Raw genomic sequence first — 25,469 nt, 5'->3', positions numbered from 1 at the left:
AGGTCAGTCTTCACTACAAAAACTATATCCAAAATTATATTCCTGAACCTTTATTCTTCTTTGTTCAGTTTATGAACAAAACAAATTATTTGTATACAAAATGGCCTAACAGTATGCATATATAGCGATCTATTTCAACAAAATGTGATGTATTTAACCATCACATATGTGCTACTACACACTGTGTTTAGCACCCATTTATGAAACGTGCCAGCAGGAGAGATTATCAATCAAATCATATCATACAGGGATAATCAAACACCAATAATGTCCTGACAAGCAGAATGCTGCGTGAGTGAGTGAGTGAGGTTTTATGCCGCTTTTAGCAATATTCCAGCAATATTGAGGTAGAGGACACATACTGTACCCATGTGGGGAATCAAACCCTGGTTATCAGTGTGAAAAGCGAACGCTTGAACCATGGGACTACCCCTCATTCTGAGGCTGCTCAAAGTGTTTGAATCCTTAAAGTACTCAGAACTTGAATACTGCATTGCTTTACATCCAAAGACAGCTTTGACAAGCCAAAGAGGCCACACCCCATGTGTGTACAGGTTTGAACACCAGCCTTTTTTAGTACATTCCATGAAATATAACAAAATTGACTTACCAGTTCATGATGAAATTAAGCCATATGAAGACTCACTGTAAAGTGTATGTATGCAGATGTACATTTTGAAAATATATTTCTCTTTTTCAAATCCAGATTTCCTTAGCTCTGTCTAAAATAGCAGTAAAAGGGTACCCAGAAGGATGAGGTGATAATGTGAATTAAATTTTACTGGGTTTTCAAAGAGGATGACGCTTGAGTACCAACTGATCCACTGACTGGGGATTATAACTTGTGAGAGAGTGAGTTGGGTTTTACACCGCTTTTAGATACAAAGTATATTCCAGCAATATCACGGCGGTGGACACCAGAAATGGGCTTCACACTTTGTGGAAAATCGAACCCGGGCCATTGTGGTGACAAGATATTGCTTAAACCTCTAGGCACATTATATCATTCATCTCATTGCACCAACAATTGCCAAAATATACAAGAATTACAAATTGAAATAAATAAACAGTAATATTTCCTTTGCACAAACAGGTTTGACTTGGAGTTTGGTATTAACCGTAAGTCTTGATCAATCAGACTTTGGGCATAATTTATATCAACTGGTACACAGATCTGATCAATGAAGACAAAATGAATCAATGAATCAAGATGTTTTTTTTGTGATGCAAAAACATGCCTGATTTGTTAGCGCCCACTCAGACATTACTAACTTTGAATGGCATTTTAGAAGCTGGGATGTGCAATATTCAACACACTTGATGGATAACTTGTTTTATATGTACCCATCATTCATCCCTCTGCCACATCCTCCTGTGTAATAAATCTGCTTGACAACGGCACAAGAATCTGTATCGAAACATTTCACTCACGAAATAAAAGAAGTTGTCATCCATAAAGTTTGTATAATATTGTACTCAGAGATTGTCGCATATTTTGGTGACCCTCAACCAAGTCCCTCTGGACCCCCAACCCAGGGGTGGAAATAACTTTAAAATTGACAGTGTACTCCGGTACATTGGCACATGTAAAGTCACTTGCCCTGATAATTTTTCCACCATACCGACCGTTTTCTTGCTGATTTGTTAGATAAACAACATAATTAACATTGGAAAGTCAACTCGACACCGGTACAGTGTGATATACAAATTTGCTTGCCTGACGGAAAAAAACACTGAACTAGGACGTCGGGCAATGGGTTAATTTCCACCCCTGCCAACCCTGTCAAATACAGTCCATGTATTATGCTTGTTCAGAGAAAACTGGAACTGGAAGACAAAAGAGTAGCTTGACTCAAACAGTATACATTTTCCGACACATGTCAGACGAGAACAAAAATCCAAAATCTCATGACACCTGAATTTTTCACTCAAATAGATGTGTTTAACTCTGCACTCAGCAATCTTAGTGCTACGGGACAATGGTCTGTAAATAATCAAGTCAGGGCCAGACAATCCAGTGACTGACATGATAGGCATTGATCCACACTACTCGGACACAAGTCAGACCACCCTCACCTGTTTCTGCAAACCAAGAAATAAACTGACTGACTGAGTTTGGTTTTACGCCGCTTTTAGCAATATTCCAGCAATATCAGGGCGGGGGACACCAGAATTGGGCTTCACTCATTGTACCCATGTGGGGATTCGAACCCGGGTCTTCGGCGTGACGAGCCAACGCTTTAACCCCCAAGAATTAAACAATATTTACCATTACATTACACAGATAATTGATTCTTCTAGAGGACATAGACAAAAGTTACTTATTCCTAGTCAAGAAAGACATGCGTTTGGTATGTAATGAAAGCCCCTTGGATCCTGTCTTCATCCAGTTATCACTCGTGAGTCTTCTTGCGAGCTGAGCTGAAAATAGAAACCATTTTACCATTTATCAAGAACCTAGACCAACAGTGATTCAATTTGTGTTGGAATGCCATTTTTGCAAGTAGTGAGCGAGTGAGTATGGTTCTATGCCAGTTTTAGCAATATTCCAACAATATCATGGCGGGGACACCAGAAATGGGCTTCACACATTGTAGCAATTTGGGGAAATAAACCCGGGTCTTTGGCGTGATGAGCAAACACTTTAACCACTAGGCTACCCCACCGCCCTAATAATTAACTCTGATGTAACACTACATAGACTGACTGAGTTTGGTTTTACGCCGCTTTTAGCAATATTTCAGCAACATCACGGCGGAGGTCACCAGAAATGGGCTTCACACATTGTACCCATGTGGGGATTCGAACCCGGGTTTTCGGCGTGACGAGCCAACGCTTTAACCACTAGGCTACCCCACCGCCCAACACTACATAGAGAAAAACAGTGATAATGTAATGTAACAGAGTTTGAAGCACAAACTAGCATTTGAAAGCCATTCCAGGCAAACATGTTGTTTAAATACAGTACTCACCGATGAGGTGTTGTCACACTTTCACCTTTCCTCTGTAAAAAATAGAATGCAATTTACGATAAGAGGTTAAAATATCCAAGTGGAAAACAATTAAAACCACACTGATCTTCTGGTTGGTTGGTTAGTCGATTAACGCATCAATCAGCAATATTCCAGCTATATAGCAGTGGTCTGTGATCAACAGCATGAGCATCAATCTATGCAATTGGGATATGATGACATGTGTCAACCAAGTCAGCAAGTCTGACAACCTGATCCCGTTAGTCGCCTTTTACGACAAGCATGGGTTTGAATACATGACACCTTTTTATGTATAACAGCTTCTTATATTCTCTACACGACGTTTGAGAGCTGATTCTACCTCCTTCATCAAATTGCCTTTCAAGAACTTTAAGCATGGGTTGCTGAAGACCTAATCTAACCCAGATCTTCATGGATACTGGTCTTAAGACTTTACATAGCCAGGGGATGGCGATGACCTTAGACTTTCCAGTCAGATGTTTTATGTTCGGGACGCTGTTTTGTTAATAACCCATACAAACACATGTCACCACACACCAGTGATATGAAATATATTCACTTCTTTCAGACACTTTTGCTCAAAGTTAGGTCTCTGATATTTATGGATAATCAATCAGTATCTTGTTAAAGATTATCGGTCTCTATGATCTTTATCGATAGGCAGCCCCATCAACGATTCTGCTACCACAGCTCCCCTGGCATTAGTGAGAATTTGACTGCGTGAATTAATATGCCAGAAAAAGACAGTTGTGTTTAATGCACTTACACACCTGGCTATCAGAGACGCCAACCCCAAAGTGTTGCAAAATAGTAGTTCCAAGGATCAAAGTTAGTAGTTTGACCATAAAATTAGTAGTCAACTAAATACTAAAAAACATGATAGATTCTCAAAAAGATAAAATGATACTATTCAACATTGAAGCTTTAATTTCACATACCTCCAACAGCAGATTTCCAGATTGTTACTTGCAATGATTCCAGTTCAAATATGTCATTAAATTTGATGAATGGAGGGTAATTGAAGTCAAAAAATGTATTTAATCGACGAAAACATTTGTTTTTGTTTATATATCCGAATTTTGCATGAATCTTCTTCAAATTTCGTAGAATTTCTACTGCAAACGTATTATCGTAGCTAAAGCCTTAAATTTGGTAGCGACTATGATAAAGGAGTTTGGCATCTCTGGGCTATGGCAGTGCTACTCACATCTTGATTGTTTTCTGTATATAAATATTTCAAACTGACACCATGCTTTCTCAAACACAAAGTCTGTATATCAGTGTTAAAAGGACTGATTACCTGTTTGGCTGGCGTCATGTTGAAGACCACCTCTCCATCTTCATTGTCCTCCCTAATAGTCTGCATTGACTTTGATGAAGGTGTGGCACCTGGAGTTGTCTTCCCTTTCCTTGGGGTTTTGACCTTCCTCCCTGACCTTGTGACCATAGGGGAATCAATGACTGCTGCCCTTAAACTTCTCCTCGGAGTTTTAACATCCCCTTTAGTTGGCGTCTGCCTCACAGTGTTCTTACCAGGTGTGGTATTAGAATTGGTCTTCACATGTTGACTGTCGGATAACTCTGGGATATCTATCTGACTACCATCTGAAGTAGAAACAGTCTTTTTCATTTTTTTTGCACTGTTTTGAGAAGTTGCTTCAATGTCCTGATCAGACAAAGATGTAAGTTTGGTAATTTTTGCCTTTGAGCTGCTATCTGAACTCCTGTTTAGTGATATGGATGTCTTCCTGCTCCCTCGATCTGGGGAGGAAAATACATCACTGGACTCTGTGCCACGACTTTCATCCAATTTTGATCCTTTCTTTCCTCTCCTTGGAGTTTTAACATTTGGTGCAGCATCTTCATCGTCAGTCCCAGATCTTGTTGATCTCCTTTTTCTGGAAGATTTGCGAACATCATCTTCAGACACGGTATCAGTATCAAGAACTTTGGCCTCCTTGGCAACACTTGACATCTCCTGAGCAGACATGGCGCTCTTCCTTCGTGGCGTGCGACTTGGTGTTTTCAGGGTGACAGACTCATCAACAGGCGCTGGCTTCTTAACTGGTGATGACTGTCTCATAGGGCTGATTAATTGTGGTTTAGTTGGGCTTATATTACCTTCAGATTTTCTAGGAGATGTTGAACTTGTTTCCAAACTGGGTACGGCAGATGGCTCAAGCTCATGTTTCTTTCTTGGACTTCTAGAGGTATCTGTCAACGGTTCAGTTTCCTCGATGGACAGAGACGTTGAGCTGCGTCGCCTTGGGCTTCTCACAGGTTTTACAACTTTCTCATTTGAATCCTTATTCAGACTCAAAGTTGTCAAAGGTATTGCATCTTGAGTAGCCAAATTCTTCTTGGACCCTCGTGGACTTCTAAATGAACTTGCAGCTTCTTCATTTGAATTCTTCTTTGACCTGGATGGGCTTCTCACGGGACCAGAAACATCCTCATCAGAACTTTTCTTGGACCCTCGTGGACTTCTTAATTGACTTGCAGCTTCTTCATCTGATTTATTCTTTGATCTGGATGGGCTTCTCACGGGACTAGAAACATCCTCATCAGAACTTTTCTTGGACCCTCGTGGACTTCTCAATGGACTTGCAGCTTCTTCATCTGAACTCTTCTTAGATCTGGATGGGCTTCTCACGGGACCAGAAACATCCTCATCAGAACTTTTCTTGGACCCTCGTGGACTTCTCAATGGACTTGCAGCTTCTTCATCTGAACTCTTCTTAGATCTGGATGGGCTTCTCACGGGACCAGAAACATCCTCATCAGAACTTTTCTTGGACCCTCGTGGACTTCTCAATGGACTTGCAGCTTCTTCATCTGAACTCTTCTTAGATCTGGATGGGCTTCTCACGGGACCAGAAACATCCTCATCAGAACTTTTCTTGGATCCTCGTGGACTCCTAAATGGATTTGCATCTTCCTTTTCTGAAGTCTTCCTCGACCTGGCTATTGAATCACGAACAGTTGAGCTTGGTTTAATGAAGGGAGAAAGAATCTTTGGATCTGAAACTTTCTTCGAACCCAAATTTGGACTAGAAACAGAACCTTTGATAGGTGAGTTTGGCTTATTAAGTTTGGGGGAAGATATCTGCTGCTCTGATGGCTCACCAGCCAACTCAGATTCTGAAGCACTGTTGGCAGAACGTCTGCGCGATCTCAATCCTACACCACTAGCACTACCATCCTGCTGCAAAACCCTGGATGTTGGTTTTCTGGAATCAGAATCAGAATCTCTCATCTTCCTTGTTTGTTCTTTATCAGAGTCACTGGTTTCCTTCTGACTCGAGGCTGTGAGGCGAGACGAGTTATGTTTTGGACTGCCCAGCAGATCCTTTTCTTTATCGGTGTCAATTGCGGAATCTGTATCTTCTATTTCAATGACAGCAGCTGAGTTTGGGGACTGAGGTGTGCTGTTGACTTTCAAGATATTGGGAGATTTTCCATTAACCTTAACACTAGGAGTTCTCTTTGGAGAAAATACATTATCTTCAAGAGATGAAATTGAACTCAAGCGTTTTTTTCCTTTCCCAGAAATCTGTTCTACATTCTGTATATTAACATCACCTTTAGCTGGGACAACAGGTGTGGACTTTTGTTGGGAGATAACATCTGAACCAAGGTGATATCCTCTGATTCACTGTCAACAATTTGAGAAGTAACTGACATTGTCGTGCTTTTCTTTCCCTTTGTTTTTATCTGTGTGAACGAATCTGCTTTGCCAGCCTCTGAATCATCCACTATGAAAATATCAGGAACAACCTGCTCGCCATGCTTGAGGTGAGCAGCGAGATTGGGAACCATCATATCCTTTGCTTCATCAGCATCAGATGTGTCCAGTACAATCTCATCAACTTGGTCCGGCTTTACCAACTTGGAGCTCTTCCTTGTCTTTCGTAGCCGGCAGGCTGAACGGTGACTTGGACTTTTTCCGAGGGGAATCCAGTGAGGAAGTGGATACATATTCTGTTCCGATATATTGGTTTGGTTTGTTGTCGTAAATTGCACTGAGGACATTGGACAGATCTATGACTTCAACTTCAGCTTCAGCTGTATTGTCAACAGTTCTCGAAGTTTCCAGATCTTCTGCTTCAACTTCAGACTCAATGTCCATTTCTTCTTGGACGGGGTCAGTTGATGATTTTGACTTATTTTCTTTTTTCCCTTCGACTTCTGTTTTGATTTCTGGAAGATAAAAATGTAGATTGATGCTAAGTGAGTGAGTGAGTGAGTATGGTTTTACATCGCTTTTAGCAATATTCCAGCAGTATCACGGCAGGGGACACCAGAAATGGGCCTTACACATTGTACCCATGTGGGGAATCGAACCCGGCTCTTCGGCATGACGAGCCAACATAGGCTACCCCACCGCCCCAGATTGATGCTAAGCCCTTCAAATGAAATCATACAGCAAAGGATTTCAATAAAGTAAATTGATATATCGCTTAGGGTTTATCAGTAAAATCAGAACAAAACACACACACACACAAAACACCTATATATTTTTTAGTACTGTTCCCACTAAAATCATTTAACATAATATTGATAATGAGTATATTTACAATGCTCATGATCCTGTATTCTTAAAGCATTATATTGTTACCCTGGACAAGATTATTTGTGTACCCGATTTACATTCTCTGCTCCCAGTTAAGTATACCACTCAAGCTGGCTGCCTAGGGTCAGAGGTAACGCTATCAGCTCATCATACCGGTACCCCTCCACTGCCACTATACTATTTCCAGCTTGGCATTGAAACAATACCCAGCTATATCCTCCATAAGGACAGACATCTGTGTCAGTTCATCCAATACACAAAGTAGCGATGTAGTGCCAAGCTTGAGTTCCTGGAGAAATACTCGAACCCAGATTTTTCACACAGCAAGCGAGCACATTGACCAGTCGACCACACCCCTAGCCTAAATTCTGAAGCTAATCCAGTCCTTGACTGTACCTTCCGACACCGATGTAGTGATGTCACCTGACAAGCCTGAGTTTCTGGGGCTATACTGAAACCCAGATTTCTCACACAGCAAGTGAGCACACTGACCAGTCAACTACACCCCAGCCTGAAGTCAGAAGCTAATCCAGTGCTTGACTGTACCATCCGACACCCAATGTAGTGATGTCACCTGACAAGCTAGAGTTTCTGGGGCTATACTGAAACGCCGCACTCAGCAATATTCCAGCTATATGGCGTCGATCTGTAAATAATTCGAGTCTGGACAAGACAATCAAGTGATGAACAGCATGAGCATCAATCTGCGCAATTGGGAACCGAAGACATGTGTCAACCAAGTCAGCGTGCCTGACCACCCAATTCCGTTACTGAAGACCAATATTCTAACCCGGACCTTCACAGGTGCAAGTGAGCACACTGACTAATCGACCCTACCCCAACCCGAAGTCTGAAGCTCACCCTATCATCAGCTGTCTTCCCTCTGTCCATGACAAAGAGAGGCTGCTCCTCCTCTAGTTGACCCTACCCCAGCCCGAAGTCTGAAGCTCACCCTATCATCAGCTGTCTTCCCTCTGTCCATGACAAAGAGAGCTCCTCCTATCATCAGCTGTCTGCTCCTCCTCTACCCCTACCCCAGCCCAGTCTGAAGCTCACCCTATCATCAGCTGTCTTCCCTCTGTCCATGACAAAGAGAGGCTGCTCCTCCTCCGGGTCACACTCGTCCACTGCCATCTTCGTCCTTCTGGTCATCCTGTTGCTCATCAACCAACATCAAGTCACTGACAGCCTGTCTGTCCGTCAGCACCTGCAGAATGGAAATCAGGGTTTGAGTCTTCACACAAAACTTTAGTCAGCACCCGACATTGTACTTTGAGAGAGTCTTGGACATCACCAAAGACAATTCTCTCTCAGTTTGGTCCGGGTGACAACAAACTAATCCTTCCAGTTTGTTTGTTGCTTTATGACGCACTCAGCAATATTCCAGTCATATGGTGGTGGTCTGTAAATAATCAATTCTGGACCAGACAATCCAATGACAAACATCATGAACATCAATCTACACAACTGGGATATGATGACATGTGTCATCCAAGTCAGCGAGCCTGACAACCCGATCCTGTTAGTCGCCTAATACGACAAGCATGGGCCTGTTTATCCCCCGGATGCTGAAACAACCAACAGCAGAATCATCACATGGATAGCCAAGGTTACAAACTGGTAGTTATGCAAAACAGTAACCCAAACCAACACACTCTGGCACAGCGATGACTAACATAACATCACTGCCACAGGCTAATTTGCATATCACGTTACCGGACTTTTCACTTGTTTGTAAACAAACGCACATATTCATAATATGATGAGACTGGACTCACAAAAGCTTTTCGGTGCTCTTTTCATAACGTTTTACATTGTTACATATATATTCTTCCACAACTGCGACAGTAAGGTCTATGACAGTACATATTTAGATATCAAACTGACTGCATCGTTTGCTCTCCATCAGCTTCGATGACAGCACGTGGAGCCGTACAACCTATGTAAACAAAGGATCGCTACGCAAATCGAAATAGTGTTACAATATTTTCTCAGTGTAAACAATTCCATTACACAAGATATTTAATTAGATGTGTAGACTCGTCAAAAATAAAAGTGTAAAAGAAATCTGTACATTATATTGAATGGACATTGCAAGATGTGACGAATCGTCACATTTTTCTGGCCTGTGGCAGAGGTACTATGCTGGCTTGCCGCACGGAACTCTGGGTAGGAGAGTCCCATCCACTATGAGCAGCCACTGCGCTGACTCAGTTTACAGTTAGCTTCAGGCACTTGGGACCCTTTGTGGTAAATGTGGATATTAGCAGAGGACACATTCTTACGTCTTCAAGAACAGTCTGCAGGTCTTCTGAGAGGTTTGTAAGGAGGAAGTGAGTGATTTGTCTCCCCTTGAAGCGGATGTCATCAGGGATCTGTGTCATCGCCTCAGGACTCTTGTCTTGCAGCCAGTCAATGAATCCCAAGGGTGCTCTTATCTTCCAGCTGTTCTGTAGCAATATAAAAAGATGGTACAGACAGAGATTCTACTTGAGTACAAATACTAAAATACTTGCAACAAAATCTGTCGTCAGGTAAGTACAAGTTGATGCACCAAACAAATAAAGACATGGAGTATAACAATACAATCGAGTAAAACAAACGTCATTTGTGCTGCGAAAGTTAGGGGGAGGCAGAAGAGGGGGAGAGGTGAGGGAAGAGTGTGTGGGGGGAGAGAGAGAGAGAAAGAGAGAGAGAGAGACTGACTGACTGACTGACTGAGTTGCTTATTGTAAGATTTTCACCCAAGGCTTGCACAGGAATCCATATCAGATGGAACGTTTGTGCTTTCATGTGTTCCCTTACTTGTTTCCCTCAGTATATTTAACAGTATCATAGCTCAGGACATTGAATAGTGCAGATAGAACCATCTTCATACTTAGTAAGGTCAAATGGGTTCAAAATCACTGCAATTGACGAGAAGAGGGAGGGGTATAGGCAAACAATTTCTGTTGCAAAAGCACAGAAGACGAATGAGATCTTGAGATCAAGTTCTATAGCAGTGTGTTAAATATTTTTCAGTTACCATTTTGTGGTAGCAAATGGTTTACCAGAAGCATTGCATAAGGTAATGGTTACAAGGGACCAAGCACTGGGCTGGATACTTGGAACCAAACATTGGGGCTGACTACATGGGAACAAGCATTGGGGCTGGATACCTGGGGACCAGGCATTGGGTCACAGTCTTATCTTTCCAGCCACAAAGCCTAACACAGACCTGGTTCCCAAGCCAGCATCTATACATACCTCAATGATATCTGGAATTTTGTCGTGGAACTTCCGGAGACAGAGCATGACCCTGAGGTATGTTGCGTGGTCCAGAGTTCCTGGAATCTTCTCTAAACACGACCTGGAGGCATCAATGACCAACCATACATCACTATCACGGCTATATTCACACAGATGTGATTTTGTAAGGTATTAAAGGTTTCATGGCTTTTTCAATTGGTTCTTAGCCTTAGTCTGTCAAAACATTTTTGGATTCTGCAGAAGACCTAAAAAGCAGCATGAACATCAGAATATATCACCATCAACAATCTTTTGAATACAAGGTGAGGTGAATTGAGGTTTAACGTCATACTTAAGAATAGTTCGCTCATATGATGTAGTGCATGTGTGTGTATGTGCGGCTGCTTGCACCAGCCCAGACTTAAGCTGTTTTTTTAGTGTTAGTTCACTGAGATACCATGCCGCAGTGAAGCATGAATACCCCACTCAGACACATTATACTGACTCCGAGCCGACCAGTCCTTGTTGTACCATTTCATGCCAAGCGCCAGGAAGGGACCAACAAGTACCATATTTTAACGTCTTTTGGTATTATGTGTCTGGGGATTGAACCCACGACCTTCCGCTCTCCGGGTGGACGCTCTAACCACTACACCATGGAAGCAGTCTTTTGAGCACAAACTGTCCCTCTGATAGATCACACTTAACCTTTTCTTTATAAGTATATGTTGGCCATTTTGAACAAATTTATAAACTTTTCAAGACATAAAATTTAAGGACATATCTCACTCTCTCACCAGATTCTAGAGTTGTATGTGACAAAACATCATACAAAACAACAACAACAGAAGACGAACACATTTTCCTTGCAAACATAGCGATAATTTACGCATTGATGAAGAGTTTCATTCATGGTCAATTTATAGACAGGGTACATAAATTAGAATCCATTTTGAAGGTTTTACAAGGGGGTTATCTTCTACATGAGGTCGCTTAAATGCAGCGATATATGGTAATCAGCTTTCAATTCCAATTCTCACCTAGCAAACATGAGCACATGTGTTGAATCTACTGGAGAGCTGATCTGGATAAGAACGTCAAGTCTCACTGGCAAATCTCCAAGAAGGTAGGACGTCAAGCTCGTTATTTCCCTTGACACCTTCTTTTTCTCATTATCCCTGCAGGTAATAAAGACATTCCATCACCAACCTTCATATTCATTAGTTCCAAGTACACAGCTATAGTCTGATGAGACAAACTTTTAAGAGAACCAAAATAATGAAGATTAATTATTAACATGTATCTGCTCATGAACAGTTCTCTCAGACTGGTTTCTTGTTTAATGCCGCACTGGGCAATATACAGCTATATGGCATTGTCTGTAAATAATGGAGTCTGGACCAGACTATCCAGTGATCAACAGCATGAGCATCAATCTTCGCAATTGGGATATGATGACATGTGTCAGCAAAGTCAGCGAGCCTGACCACCCGGTCCTGTTAGTCGCCTTTTACAACAAGCGTGGGTTACTGAAGATCAATCTATCTATTGTGCAAGTCTATCAAAAAACTTCTGTGGGAATTGTACAAGTCTATCAAAGGGGGTCTGTGGGAATTGTACAAAAAATTTATGAAAAGGGTTCCATGAGGTCCTGAGAACATCTGTCAGTTGGGCTTGCAACACATCTTTGAGACACAAATTTGTACCTGAAAGTAATACTGAGTATGCCCGATAAGCAACTACAGCCAAGCATCACTGACCTGTTTATGTACACGAGCAGATCAATGTAAATGGACAGGAGAGAGGCAACAACATCTGGTCTCTTGGGGCGTGCTTCTGGCTCCTCTGTCTGCACCTGCAGAACATCAACAACAAACAGGGATAAGAAAGTTCTCATCCACAACAGCAGTGGGCCAAGTCCATTTTCGACCATAACAAGCAGTGGGACAAGTGCGTTTTCGTCCATAACAAACAGTGAGATAAGTCCATTTTTGTCCATATGAAATGGGATAAGTCCATTTTAAGTCCAGTCTTGTCCATAACAAGATAACAAGCAGTGGGCATAAGTCCAGTCTTGTCCATAACAATTTTCAAGTAACCAACAGACTAAGTCCATTTTCTCTATAACAAGGCAGTCCAATCTTGTCCACAACCTATAGACTAGTCCATTTTCATCAACAGGCAGTATACATTCAACAGGCAGGGATAAGTCCATTTTCGTCCATAACCAACAGTGGGATAAGTCCATAACCAACAGTGGGATAAGTCCATTTTCGTTCATAACAAGTAATTGTACTAGTCCAATCTTGTCCATAACAAGAAGTGAGACTAGTCCATTTTCGTCTACAACAGGCAGTGGGATAAGCTCATTCTCGACTATAACAGGCAGTGGGATAAGTCCATTTTCATCCATAACCAACAGTGGGAGAAGTCCATTTTCATCCATAACCAACAGTGGGATAAGTCCATTTTCATCCATAGCAAGCACTGGTGTAAGTCCATTTTTGTCCATAACAAGCAGTGGGATAAGTCCATTTTCGTCCACATGAAAGGGGATAAGTCCATTTTCGAAGTGGGATAAGTCCATTTTCATCCATAACCAACAGTGGGATAAGTCCATTTTCATCCATAACAAGCACTGGTGTAAGTCCATTTTCCATAACCATAACAAGCAGTGGGATAAGTCCATTTTGTCCATAACCAGACTAGTCCATGAAAGGGGGGATAAGTCCATTTTCGTCCACATGAAAGGGGATAAGTCCATTTTCGTCTAAAACATGAAGCAGGTTAAGTCCACTGTCGTCCATAAGTGGGAAAAGTTCATTTTCATCCAAGACAAGAAGTGAGATTGGTATGTTCTCGTCCGTAACAAGAAGCCATGAAATACACAATGCCATTTAGGAAGTTGTCAATGTAAAACATGCTCTATTTGGGATGCTGTTAGGTTGAATCACATCTGGGATTCGAACCCACACCCTCAGAGCACCTTATCGCCAGCACACAAAATCAGCCGTCAAACTCACTCAGCTACCGTAGCTTCTACAAATATGAAATTCGGACAACTGATAGTCGAGACCACGGACTTAGTGTACCAGAATGATGATTACATTGGCAATTAGGTTCCTGATTCTGAAGGTGTGGGTTCGAATCCTGGGTGGGACTCAACCCAACAAAAGTACTAGAATCTGTACTTTACTGAGAAAGTGTAATCTCAAATATTACATGTGTTAAATACAAGTCAGTTCCACAAGTTCATGGTGTTAGTTCTTGACAGTATCAACATGATTAACATGATTGGAGTGAGTGAGTTGAGTTTTACGCCGCACACAGCAATATTCCAGCTATATGGCGGCGGTCTGTAAACAATCGAGTCTGGACCAGAAAATCCAGTGATCAACAGCATGAGCATCAATCTGCGCAATTGGGATACGATGACATGTGTCAACCAAGTCAGCGAGCCTGACCACCCGATCCCGTTAGTTGCCTCTTACGACAAGCATGGGTTACTGAAGGCTCATTCTAACCCGAACCTTCACGGGTTAACATGATTGGAGTCACACAAGCGCATTGGAGTTACCTCCCTTGCCTAACTACATTTTAGGTCTCACATGTTGTCTTTGTTTGGTGTAACATTTACTTATGGTTCACACGTCGTGTTGAGTATGTTTAGATTTACGCCGCTTTCAGCAATATTCCAGCAATATCATGGCAGGGGACACCAGAAACTATCTTCACACATTGTGCCCATGTGGGGAATCGAACCCGAGTCTTCAGCGTGAAGAGTGAGGAGGTGAAATTGGGTTTAACGTCGTGCTTGAGAATATTTCGCTCATATGACGACGTGCATGCGTGTGTATGTGTATGTGTAGCTGCTTGTAGTAGCCCAGACTGCATGAAGCTGGTTTTATAGTGCTAGCCCACTGAGATACCATGCCGCAGTGAAGCATGAATACCCCACTCAGACACATTATACTGACTCCGAGCCGACCAGTCCTTGTTGTACCCATTACTGCCGAGCGCCAGGCAGGGACCAACAAGTACCATATTTTAACGTCTTTTGGTATGACACGGTCGGGGATCGAACCTGCGACCTTCCGCACTCCGGGCGGACGCTCAAACCACTACACCACGGAGGCGGATGGTGAAGAGTGAACACATTAACCATGTCATGTTGAAGTTAATAAGTTCATAAAAGTTATATCATATATATTACAGTAACATTATTATAGTTGTGTTATTTCTCACGTTTGTTGGTGTTGGGGTGCTGGGAATTAGATTAAGTCATTGCAAATGTTTTTGTTATGTTTAGGTTTAAGTCAAACAGGGAATTTTAACTGACGTGCTGCAGACTTGAGGCAAATTATCGGTCACTATGCAGGTTCTGATGAATCAAATGTTTCATACCTTTCCGGATCTCAAGTAGGACATGAGTAGAAACTTCTTCAGATCACTGGTGATGTTTTCTACACTGCAAGAGAGTAAAACATATACGTCAAAGAAATATAGATGCCAAAATATAATAAGTATGTCAAAGAAATACAGATGTCAAAGAAAACATGTACATCTAGGAAAGAACAGACACTGCATTCTGACACAATAATACATGATTAACACTGCTTTGAACAGATGAATGGTGTAATTTTGTATTAGGAGAGTGTGATAAGTAAGTAACAATGCTTTTACCAGTATTCCAGTTGTATTAAGGCATATTAGCTTCACATGGGGGAAAGCCTGACGTAAAGAAATTCTACCTGGTTTGGAGGGAAAACCATTAACCTTTATCAACTATCTTGGATCAGTGTCAGCAATGATATTAAAATCTCCAATATGAACTAATGAGACCAAGGCATCATGGGATACCAATTTCATAAAGGACGGCTGAATTCAATATTCTTTGCTTTTTCACTCACTTTTCTCCACTTTGCATGCTGTCTTCAGCCACACTCTGTAGTTTGCTGAAATTGTAATGAGGGAGACCATTAGAGTGAGTGAGTGAGTTTAGTGTGGGACACCAGAAATGGGCTTGAGAGAGAGAGAGAGAGAGAGAGAGAGAGAGAGAGAGAGAGAGAGAGAGAGAGAGGGAGGAGAGAGGTGGGAGGGAGAGAGAGAGAGAGAGACCTTGCACAAGAATCCATATCAGATGGAACACTTGTCCTTTCATGTGTTCCCTTACTTCTTTCCCTCAGTATATTTATTCCCTCAGTATATTTAACAGTATCAGGACATTGAATAGTGCAGATAGAACTATCTCCATACTTAGTAAGGTCAAATGGGTTTTAGATGGGTTCAAGATTACTGCAATTGTACAGTGACATGTTTTCGCTGGCAGCATTCCATAGAAAAAGGATTACTAACATTTAACCATCGTACCACGGACAATAATTAGTCTGCAAGTACCTGAGATAGTACAGCATGAGTTTGTTGATGACCTTCGAGTTCCGGGTTGATGCTAGCAGGTGCTTGGTGGCTGCCATCCAGGCTGGTACCATCTCCTTTGACACGATGTCACATTTGTCCTGATTGAGAAGAGGAGATAAAGATCAATTCAACTTGTAACCATGGTTACACATGAATGATTAAAAAACAGTAATAGTTATAACCAAACTTGGGTTATTCACAATCAACCTGACAAATTTTTCATGATATTGACAGTTTTCTATAATATTAGGCTTTTTTAATGTTGGTTAAAACAGATCCCTTAGCCTCTCAATTTTTTCCAGACTTGTCATTTGAAATGGTATTGGTCATATGGCCTTAAGCCAAGTTAAGGATTCATATCAATTTGAATGTCTATGCAAGTAAAATGAATATTACGGAAAAATAAAAACACTTACCTCATACTTCTGTAAAATATTTACAAAATCTGTCCTTTCACTTTCAAGTTCTTTCAGAGTCACTTGTGTACCTGATCACAGAATGTCAGTGAATATCATGGTATTTGAGACAAAAGACGATGTCATACACAAGGATAAGAAAACAAACACATGATCTCTTGCGCTGCATTTGTCTGTTGTTTAATGTCACAGTATAAGCTGTTCACTGGTCTCTAGGGGGACATGGGCTGATGTACCATGATGTTTATGTTCCCTGAGCAAGAAGGGCAAGGGGAACATAAACAAACATCGAGGGTACATCAACCCATGGGCCCCGAGGGACCAATGAACAAAGTATTTATCTTACCGAACACCTCAATGGTAATTTTGAACTGTTTGAAGCATGGGTATTGGATCATAGCAAGGAGTACCAGACGACAAGACGACAAGAAAAACAAATTTAGAGTAATCTCATTCCATCGATTTGCATTCGCAAAACATCGGTAATTTCCGTACATCATACGCATTGATTCAATGTTCTTCGAGATAAAGAATGACTACTACGAAGTACCAAATGAGTTCGGCATTCCCAGCAGGGTACATAGAAAATGTTACTCACTTGTTAAGCGGGGTATATTGAAAATAATAGAAGAGCGCTCCGCCAATCAGAAAACAACATTTATGTGTGAGGCAAGATAAGTTGCAATATTCCAGCAACACAACAAACGACAATGACTGACATTGTCAGCAACACTCAATGCCCCTTACAACAATCAGAAATTACTGAGCACATACCGTATTCGACTCATTTAGCAACCCCTCCCTAAGAAGCTAAGAAGCATCCCCTTTCAGAAATATACAGAAGGCCACCTTTTCCTTTGCCAGTTCACAACCCCCCTCCGCAAGAAACATCCCTTTCTAGAAATATACAACAGGGCACTGCTTCTCCCTCCCCAGTTCATAACCCCCCTCCCTAAGAAGCATCTCCTTCTAGAAATATACAGAAGGCAGGGCTCGATTTAAGAGATGCTAACCTACTTGCACCAGGTGCAACCTAAGATAAGAACCTAGTTGCACCAGCCAAATTCAGTTACACTGTTTTATTGCAATATGTAATGACAGAAATATGATATTGAATTATTTAGATGTTTTATTCAGAAGTTTACCCACTCAAAAAGTTACTAATACCTAGGTTGTACTTTGTAATATTGGGTTACACCAGTGCAAGTAACAAAAGCACTAAATCGAGCCCTGGAAGGCCACCCTCTCCTTCCCCAGTTCACAACCCCCCCCCCACCCTAAGAGGCATTCTCTTCTAAAAATATACAGAAAGGCACCCTCTCCTTCACCAGTTCACACACCCACCCCTTCCCTAAGAAGCATCCCCTTCTAGAAATATACAGCAGGACGGTATCTTCCCATAAGACAGACCTACCAAAAGACAGATCGCTTAAAACAACACATCTTATGGTTGGTTGCATAAGGCTGAATTAAGCTGTACCCTTGATAATAATGGCATGTGCCCAGGTAAAAAATGTAATTTTTCAAGTAAAATTGATATTTAATACTTATCCGGAACTTCAAGAGATTCAAGTGTTCCACTACCATTCACAAGGGAAAGGGAGATAAGCAAAGATCATGACTCAGGATAAGAAAAAATAAGACAACATTAGGTAGTAGTAGTTGTTTGTAGTAGTCTCATCTTGTACTAGGGGTGGGTATTGCAGAGAATTTTCATATTGCGATATATTGCGATGCGGAAGCATATATTGCGATATGTATTGCAATATATTGCAAGGATTATGTTATTAACAAAAACTACTTATAATCAAGTTAATGCTTGATTATAAAGCAAAAACACAACAAAATCACTATGATTGATTAACCTTTTATAAAAACTTTTAATCATGATAAAATAAAAATGTAAGTAACATTTGGCACTAATGAAACAGGGAAAAGAACAATTAAAAAAACGGAAATATCCGAAGATTTCCGAGTGTTACGAAGTTTTCCGAATGCATGTCAAAATACCGGTTTTCGATCAGCGTATCGCAATACGTATCGTTTTCATGTCTCAACCGGTAAATCGGTTATATTGCGCAGCCCTATCTAGTACATTCAAATAATGTATGCATAAATGCATAGAGCACAAGTAGCCAGAAGGCTATAAGAGACTCAAAGAGCATTAAAATATGTGAGATGGATAAAATGATTAGGTATTAACTATAGTTTTATTAATTCATGTAATGAATTATCATTTTTAAATTAAGACATATTGCATCAACATATATATGTACTAAGGGTGACTATTCAAGGGGATATGAAAATACTTTAGCCTACTTATGGCAATGGAAAATATCCTACAGTATACTGGCTTATATCATGTGTGGATGTCACAGTATATTGTTTCTCCTAGTGCTTTATAAACTAATGTTAAAAGGATTCTTATTGATCAGTTTTATCAATCATGGAATGCAACAGTAATTGCTACCCCAAAAGGTAAATATTACAATCTTTATAAATAATTACCTCATCTAAATTCTTATCTTCTGGAACTACCTCTAAATCTTAGAATATGGTACACACGCTTTAGAACAGTTAACCATAGATTACCCATAGAAACTGGAAGATGGACTAGCATTGTTAGATCTGACAGACAATGTACATTATGTAATGAATCAGCAAACTTCCTGCTATATGACGTCAGTCTGTAATTTAAGGAGTCTGGACTTGATAATCCAGTGACTGACATCATGTTCATGACCTTTGCAACTGAGAAGCAAGCATGACAGCCCCATCCATTTAGTCGCATCTTATGACAAGTATACATCGTCTGAGGCCTATATTCTTCCCCCCCAATCTATCTGGGTTCATAAAACAATGTGTGGAACGAAATAACGTGTAAAATAGTTACACAGTTGCCTGGATGCCTGCTTGGTAAGACTAACAACATTCTGACAGTCTTCCCATGTCTGAATCAGCTTGAAGTCACTGTCACCAGTTGGTGTTTCCACAGTCAATCTTTTCAAACATCTGCAAGGTCATACAGAAAAATAGAAACAAGTAAATCAGTATTAAAAATGATTTTGTATATTAAAACCAAATATACAGCATTTCATTATACAATTTTAACCTAAAAACCTAAAAATTCAGAAAAATAATAAATCAAATTGTGAACATATTTAGGATAAAATGTTTAGGAGACGGGAACATCAAGACACATAGCAATTGATTCTTAAAAGCAAACATTAGTTTATTACCATCATTATGTTTTCTTCATAATCAACTGCTGTCTCACCATACTCAGATTACACCTCGGAAATTTATCAAAATTAGGGAGCATCATACATCATAAATATTTTAACAATACAGTGAGTGAGTGAGTGAATATAGTTTTACACAGCACTCAGCAATATTCCAGCTATATGGCGGCGGTCTGTAAATAATCGAGTCTGGACCAGACAATCCAGTGATCAACAGCAGAAGCATCAATCTGCACAATTGGGAACCGATGACATGTGTCAACCAAGTCGTCGAGCTTGACCACCCGATCCCGTTAGTCTCCTCTTGCGTCAAGCATGGGTTACTGAAGGCTCATTGTAACCTGGACCATCACAGGTTTTAACAATACAGAAAAAACACAAGATAATTACACTACAATTTTACTTTATATACATATTTAAACAATTGCATTTGACTTTGGTTTATTTTGTGAGTACTTACTTGTTCAAGTATTTCAGATACAAATCAAAGTTATCATTTAGTTCTCTTTTCAAGGATTCTTTTGAAACATTGTGTATACTCTTCAGAAGAAGAGACTTTTTCTTGATGTTCTTCGGCTTTCCTGAAAAAGAAATTCATTATTATGAATGGCGAAAGGATGATTATCATTTTCAATTCATTAACATACTTTAACTTTTCAGACAACTTAAAAAAATCTGATTTATTCATCTTAAATTTGAATAAAGATGTTACTGATCAAAAAGCTGAAACCTAATGAAACTATGAACTCGGAGCAAGAAATTGTAACACCTTTACATTTACTTAAACCTGTGTCCTAAAGAAAATCAAGAAGTGTATTGTCAAATTACTTAAAATTTATTACGTACAACATAAAAATACAGATACGAAAACAGGTTAGCGAGTATAATTTTACGCTGCATTCAGCAATATTCCAGCTATATGTTGGCAACCTGCAAATTATCGATCTGTCTGGACCAGACAATCCAGTGATCAACTGCATGAGCATCCATCTACGCAATTGGGATATGATGACATGTGTAAACCAAGTCAGTGAGCCTGACCACCCGATCCTGTTAGTTAACTCTTATGCCAAGCATGGGTTACTGACGAATTAACTAATTATAACTCAGATCTTGACGGGTAGTTCCAACAAGGATTTGATTTGCATCATTAAGGTACTTTCTTTCTGATGTCAGTATATTAATAATGCAAAATTTATCATTTAATAATTCTTTGTTCAAAAACTGAAGACATATATACACAAACAGCTAATCGCACATATGCTCTTTTCATGGTACTATTTTACCAGTTATCTTTAAGCAGTTTGTTTGTGTTTTCCTGTTTAAAGTTATTAACCAGACATACTGGTCTCTGTTCTTAAAGTTGTGAAACTGAAAGTGATGGGTCTAAGTGAGATTTTTGGTTTGACGCCGTTCAGTTGTAACATGGCGCACCAGTTTAATGTGACCGATGTCATGTCTGAGATCTGATATGGGGCTCGTCGTCGATTTCTCCTACTAGTCTGCCAACAGTGCTAGACGTTTTCACAGATCCAGTCTACCAGTGAAGACGAAATACGAAATACTGACAGGCTCTCTCGTTGAAGATGAGTTGTACATTCAGTTGCAAAGATACTACAATGCTGGAAAATAACAGAGCAATCTGAACTGCTCTCGTGTAAGGTTACGACTGATTCATTACCTTTTGCCAATCTTTCGGCAAAACGTTTCGTGAACAATTTTGCCTTCTTATCCATCTCTATGAAAAACTAGCACGTGCGTCCAACACGGGGATGTAACAATGAACCTGATTGGCTGGTTCCCGCAAAACTGTAACAAATGGTTGATCATTTAACAAGGAAACATATGGTCAAAAGTAAGATTAGTTTCGTATTTCGATTGATACTAATCCTAATACAATTATTTTATATTTCTAAATTACAGTGATAGTTATATTCTTGTATTTGGGACACATGACGTATAATCTGCATGGATAACAGCAAATAAATAAAACGAAACTATCGTTTTTTTGGTTTCCGCTACATCCGCCTGTTGAATTGTGGGATAGCAGGGAATTTTGATACAACACAGAGGGATGTGTTGTTGTTTAGTCATTGATATATTTTGGCTCCAATCTGTCCAGACGAGTAGTTAGTAACATATAATGATCGACAATTGTATGCAAGTGTATCTTCCACCGTACTTTTTATTCCAATCTTCTTAGATTGGCGCTGGACACAATGGAACATGACAGAAGACAGCCAGATCCATGTGAGAGAAAACACTATTTGGTGTATGAAGAAAACGAACAGAAGCCGGTCTCGTATTTATCGCGTTCGATTTCATAGAGTTATGTCAGCATCTTCTCAATGAATGCAACTATTTCTCATTTCAGACCTCAATGGCTTGCAGAGAGGGCTTCCAGTTGATCAATTAGACAAGAAGAAAAGAAACTATAAACTTGTTGTTGACCCCTTTCTCCATCGAGGTCAGCAACAGAAAGCCTACAGAATTGATGGCGTGATTCCTGGGGTGAGAATGTCTGATGGAACCCTCATCTCTAGCAACAAGACTGCAGATTTAGAACTTACGATCAGCAAATCAAGATGTTTTTTCGGCCTGTGGGGCGATGATGTTTTTGTGCATCATGCCATGGTTGTTAAAACCAGTAGTGTCGGCACTGAGTTCAGTCCAACTAATATTTAGAGAGGTTTGATCGTTGATCTCTCCAAATTTTCAGATATTCATCCTCATTACTTTGACCTGACATATCTGTCATGTATTTATTCTGAGTATCAAACTGTCTTATTTGGCTGAAAGTTTTAATAAGGTCACAGGTATACCAGATCAACAACTTCTGTTAATGCATTGACAATTAAGTTTTCTGTTGACAGCATCAGAGATCTGAGTAGTAGTTATCGTGCATAAAAGTATTCTGTCATGTTCATGTAGTCTGCCTCCTATGATCTGTAGAAAGTTGTCCCACTTACCACAATAGAAAATTATTACTAGCATGTTATTATGTTTATGAGATTTTGATGGTACCATTATTAGGCTTTCTTATTGTGCAATAATCACAAGGATCTGTATCATTTGTCTGAACTAGGCTTTCAAGAATAAGAATTCAATGTATATAGAATCTCTTCTGATATTTTGGTAACTACTTGTCCATAATAGGCCTCAAGGCATGTCCTTGTATAAAACTTAAAGTAAGTGTCAATGCTTATGATCATAAGTGTTCTTCACTTCATTACTTTTTCAGGCAATTTGGGGCATTTGTAATTAATTTTGTTACTATGTAATAATTTTCCTCTTTCTGTGCTTTTTGTCAATCATAATGATGTTACCATGATATTAAGTGCTTTTGCCTCACACAAAAATAATGTTTTTGATTGTTTTGACAGTTTCATAATTATGGTTATGTCATTTCTACATTTTGAGAAGACGTTTATGACATTTTACATTTCAGTCAGTCAGTGTCTTAGAAACTGAACCATTTGAAACCCTAATTACCACTCAGTTGCAGCATGAGACTTGTTTAAATTTACCTGTGTCCAATGTGATTTCAAGATGTTCAAAATTTCAACACGTTGTGAACGCTGCTGGTAAGACACGGTCCTAATATGATCAAAATTAGCTTCGGTAATACAAAAGAATAGGATGTTTTTAACATTTTGACATAATAATAACTGTTTCATGTTGGTAAAAGTTATATTTGTGATGAAAAAGGTTTGTTGTTTTCCTTCCTTATCTGTAGTCATGCTTGATTTGTATATTTTGAAAATATGTGTATAACAAAAGTTCTCCATCTTGTCCTTCACTCTAAAGTGGATGATGCAACATCAATGATGCAATGTTTCACTTTGAAAGATTTGGTTAAGAATCCCGTTCCTCCAATCAATGAATTCTCCAAAACCTGTTATCTTCCCATTACACTGTTCATTCTAAGTGTGTTTTTTGCACATCCTTTATGTATAACTCATAGGTTTATGTTCATGATCTTTGTTTGATAGAATGCTATTTGAAGAACCACATGTATTTATCTACATCCCATTTTTTAGTTGGCTGATTCTGTTTCATTCCTAAAATTCAGATTGACATCTTTTGAAGATTATTCCCATTTACAAATTGTTTGCTCTTGTCATATGTAAGAGCAAAATGTTTTCAATTTCATTTCTAATGAAGATCTATTTGCTATTTCAGGAAAATCGCCAGATTGAGCCCCGTGATCCGCGATCCCGTTTCCAGAGGATTTGGAGTAGGAAGGAAGTGGCCGACTTGCCAGTTCCTAGGTTTAAGGTACTAACTACTTCTCTGGAGATGATTCATGATATCTGAAGCCACTTTTTAGGAGGGGTAATATTTTGTGCTAAACTCATAAAACATTTGGGGCACTGTTGGCCAAGTCATCTGAGGTACAGCTTGTTCAGCTTGACCTGAGCTACTCGGGGGTCAAATGGCACAAACAGCAGGTCAAGTTAACTTCATTAAATAGGGGAGCAGAGAATGTTATTGATGTTGCTGCTCGCTGCCTAAAAGCCTGTATCGGGAACATTAAACCATCTGTAGCTTATTTTTTAAGTTTAAAGAAAGTTAGGACATTGCTAGCGATTTCTCGACACTGAGATGTCAAAAGGCGACTTTGTGTCGGCTGTTCGGACATGTTGACAATCAACTGACAAAGATGCACCACTTCACAATAATAGACCCAACCAGTTGTGACACGGTAACGTAATGCATTAGTATTCACTTGATCGGGTCAAGCTGAACAAGCTGTACTGCAATTCACTGTGCAGAGTTGTTTCCCTTGGTCAGGCCAGAAACTATAGTCTTGGGTTCAAATCCCGGTTCCCACTGATTAAGACTTCTGGATCTGTCAGCATCATACCCATGCTCGTTGGCTTCACTGAAGTGGAAATGGTCTGAGACCTCCTTCACTTTGGCTTTACTGCCTTATCAAGCTGTTTGGTTTGTTTGTTGTTTAGTACTAAGGCTGTAACGATTCACTCGCATATTCGGTGAATCGAACCGTAGCCCTTCATGAATTCAATTCGTTATTCGTGGTCACCAGAACCGAATATTAACGAATATTTACGATTTTTTTTTAAGGGAGCATGTTTTACTTGAACCCTTTTGTCCTTTCCAAAGTGAGATATGCAAGAATGGAACATGTAAGAGCATTGCAGTAGTGCAAGTCATGTTAGTTTGCCAAGACTGCACATGGTACTGTCGATTATAACTATTACATTCCAAATTTGGGTGTCATGAGATCACTGGTTATTGCTGTAACAAATTAACACTGTCAACATGTCTGTTCCATACTGTACATCAATCACTTAACTACAATATTGAATTCATGAATAATTATTCGTATTCGTTATTCAATATTCATGATACGCATCAGTCACATAGTGTATTCATTGCAGCCCTATTTAATACCCCACTCAGCAATACTCCAGCGGTCTGTAAGTAATCGAGTCAGGACCAAACAGTCCAGTGATCAACAGCATGAGCATCAATCTGCACAATTTGGATATGGTGACGTGTCAACCAAATCAGTGAGACTGACCACTCGATCCCGTCAGTCACCTTTTACGAGAAGCATGGGTTGCTGAAGACC

At 40.0% G+C, this 25,469-nt stretch overlaps 3 protein-coding genes across 3 annotated transcripts in view; 1 reads left to right on the top strand and 2 right to left on the bottom strand.

Moving 5' to 3' along the window:
* Window positions 1-1,657: 1,657 nt before the first annotated feature.
* Window positions 1,658-7,122, bottom strand: LOC124259442 (muscle M-line assembly protein unc-89-like). The gene is made up of 4 exons (XM_046693584.1): window positions 6,879-7,122; window positions 4,294-6,620; window positions 2,973-3,004; window positions 1,658-2,421 (listed from the first exon to the last, which is right to left on the bottom strand). Exons 1-4 carry the CDS (start codon window positions 7,120-7,122, stop codon window positions 2,394-2,396), a joined length of 2,631 nt encoding a protein of 876 aa, XP_046549540.1. The 3' UTR covers window positions 1,658-2,393.
* On the bottom strand, window positions 6,855-21,647 carry LOC124259441. Its single transcript, XM_046693583.1, has 13 exons — window positions 21,552-21,647; window positions 20,331-20,451; window positions 19,522-19,640; window positions 16,629-16,699; window positions 16,192-16,310; window positions 15,705-15,749; window positions 15,199-15,262; window positions 12,555-12,649; window positions 11,835-11,972; window positions 10,813-10,915; window positions 9,852-10,016; window positions 8,623-8,773; window positions 6,855-7,193 (listed from the first exon to the last, which is right to left on the bottom strand). The coding sequence occupies exons 1-12, from the start codon at window positions 21,604-21,606 to the stop codon at window positions 8,681-8,683; spliced, it is 1,188 nt and encodes a 395-aa protein (XP_046549539.1). The 5' UTR covers window positions 21,607-21,647; the 3' UTR covers window positions 6,855-7,193; window positions 8,623-8,680.
* Window positions 21,648-21,922: 275 nt separating this feature from the next.
* Window positions 21,923-25,469, top strand: part of LOC124259439 (histone-lysine N-methyltransferase SETD1A-like) — a 29,276-nt gene continuing 25,729 nt past the window's right edge. The window contains 3 exon segments of the mRNA XM_046693581.1: window positions 21,923-22,120; window positions 22,245-22,381; window positions 24,053-24,148. Coding sequence (XP_046549537.1) covers window positions 22,090-22,120; window positions 22,245-22,381; window positions 24,053-24,148 — 264 coding nt within the window. The 5' untranslated portion in view covers window positions 21,923-22,089.

Source organism: Haliotis rubra, unplaced genomic scaffold (genome assembly GCF_003918875.1).
Source record: "Haliotis rubra isolate DU_JTF1 unplaced genomic scaffold, ASM391887v1 Scf720, whole genome shotgun sequence".
NCBI lineage: Eukaryota > Metazoa > Mollusca > Gastropoda > Lepetellida > Haliotidae > Haliotis > Haliotis rubra.
The sequence above is the reverse complement of the archived record's forward strand: the minus strand, read 5'-3'. Positions and strand labels throughout refer to the sequence as shown.

What these genes read in the sequence shown, in the direction of transcription:
- LOC124259442 (XM_046693584.1), bottom strand. Translation starts at nt 7,122, where the DNA reads ATGGACATTGAGTCTGAAGTTGAAGCAGAAGATCTGGAAACTTCGAGA. An exon ending in ACATGACGCCAGCCAAACAG is followed by an intron (nt 3,005 to 4,293) that starts GTAATCAGTCCT and finishes TATTTTTTACAG; the next exon opens with AGGAAAGGTGAAAGTGTGAC. An exon ending in AGTGTGACAACACCTCATCG is followed by an intron (nt 2,422 to 2,972) that starts GTGAGTACTGTA and finishes TTCTATTTTCAG; the next exon opens with CTCAGCTCGCAAGAAGACTC.
- LOC124259441 (XM_046693583.1), bottom strand. Translation starts at nt 21,606, where the DNA reads ATGGATAAGAAGGCAAAATTGTTCACGAAACGTTTTGCCGAAAGATTG. An exon ending in TGCCGAAAGATTGGCAAAAG is followed by an intron (nt 20,452 to 21,551) that starts GTAATGAATCAG and finishes TTTCTTTTTCAG; the next exon opens with GAAAGCCGAAGAACATCAAG. An exon ending in AAATTCCAGATATCATTGAG is followed by an intron (nt 10,017 to 10,812) that starts GTATGTATAGAT and finishes ATATTGCTACAG; the next exon opens with AACAGCTGGAAGATAAGAGC.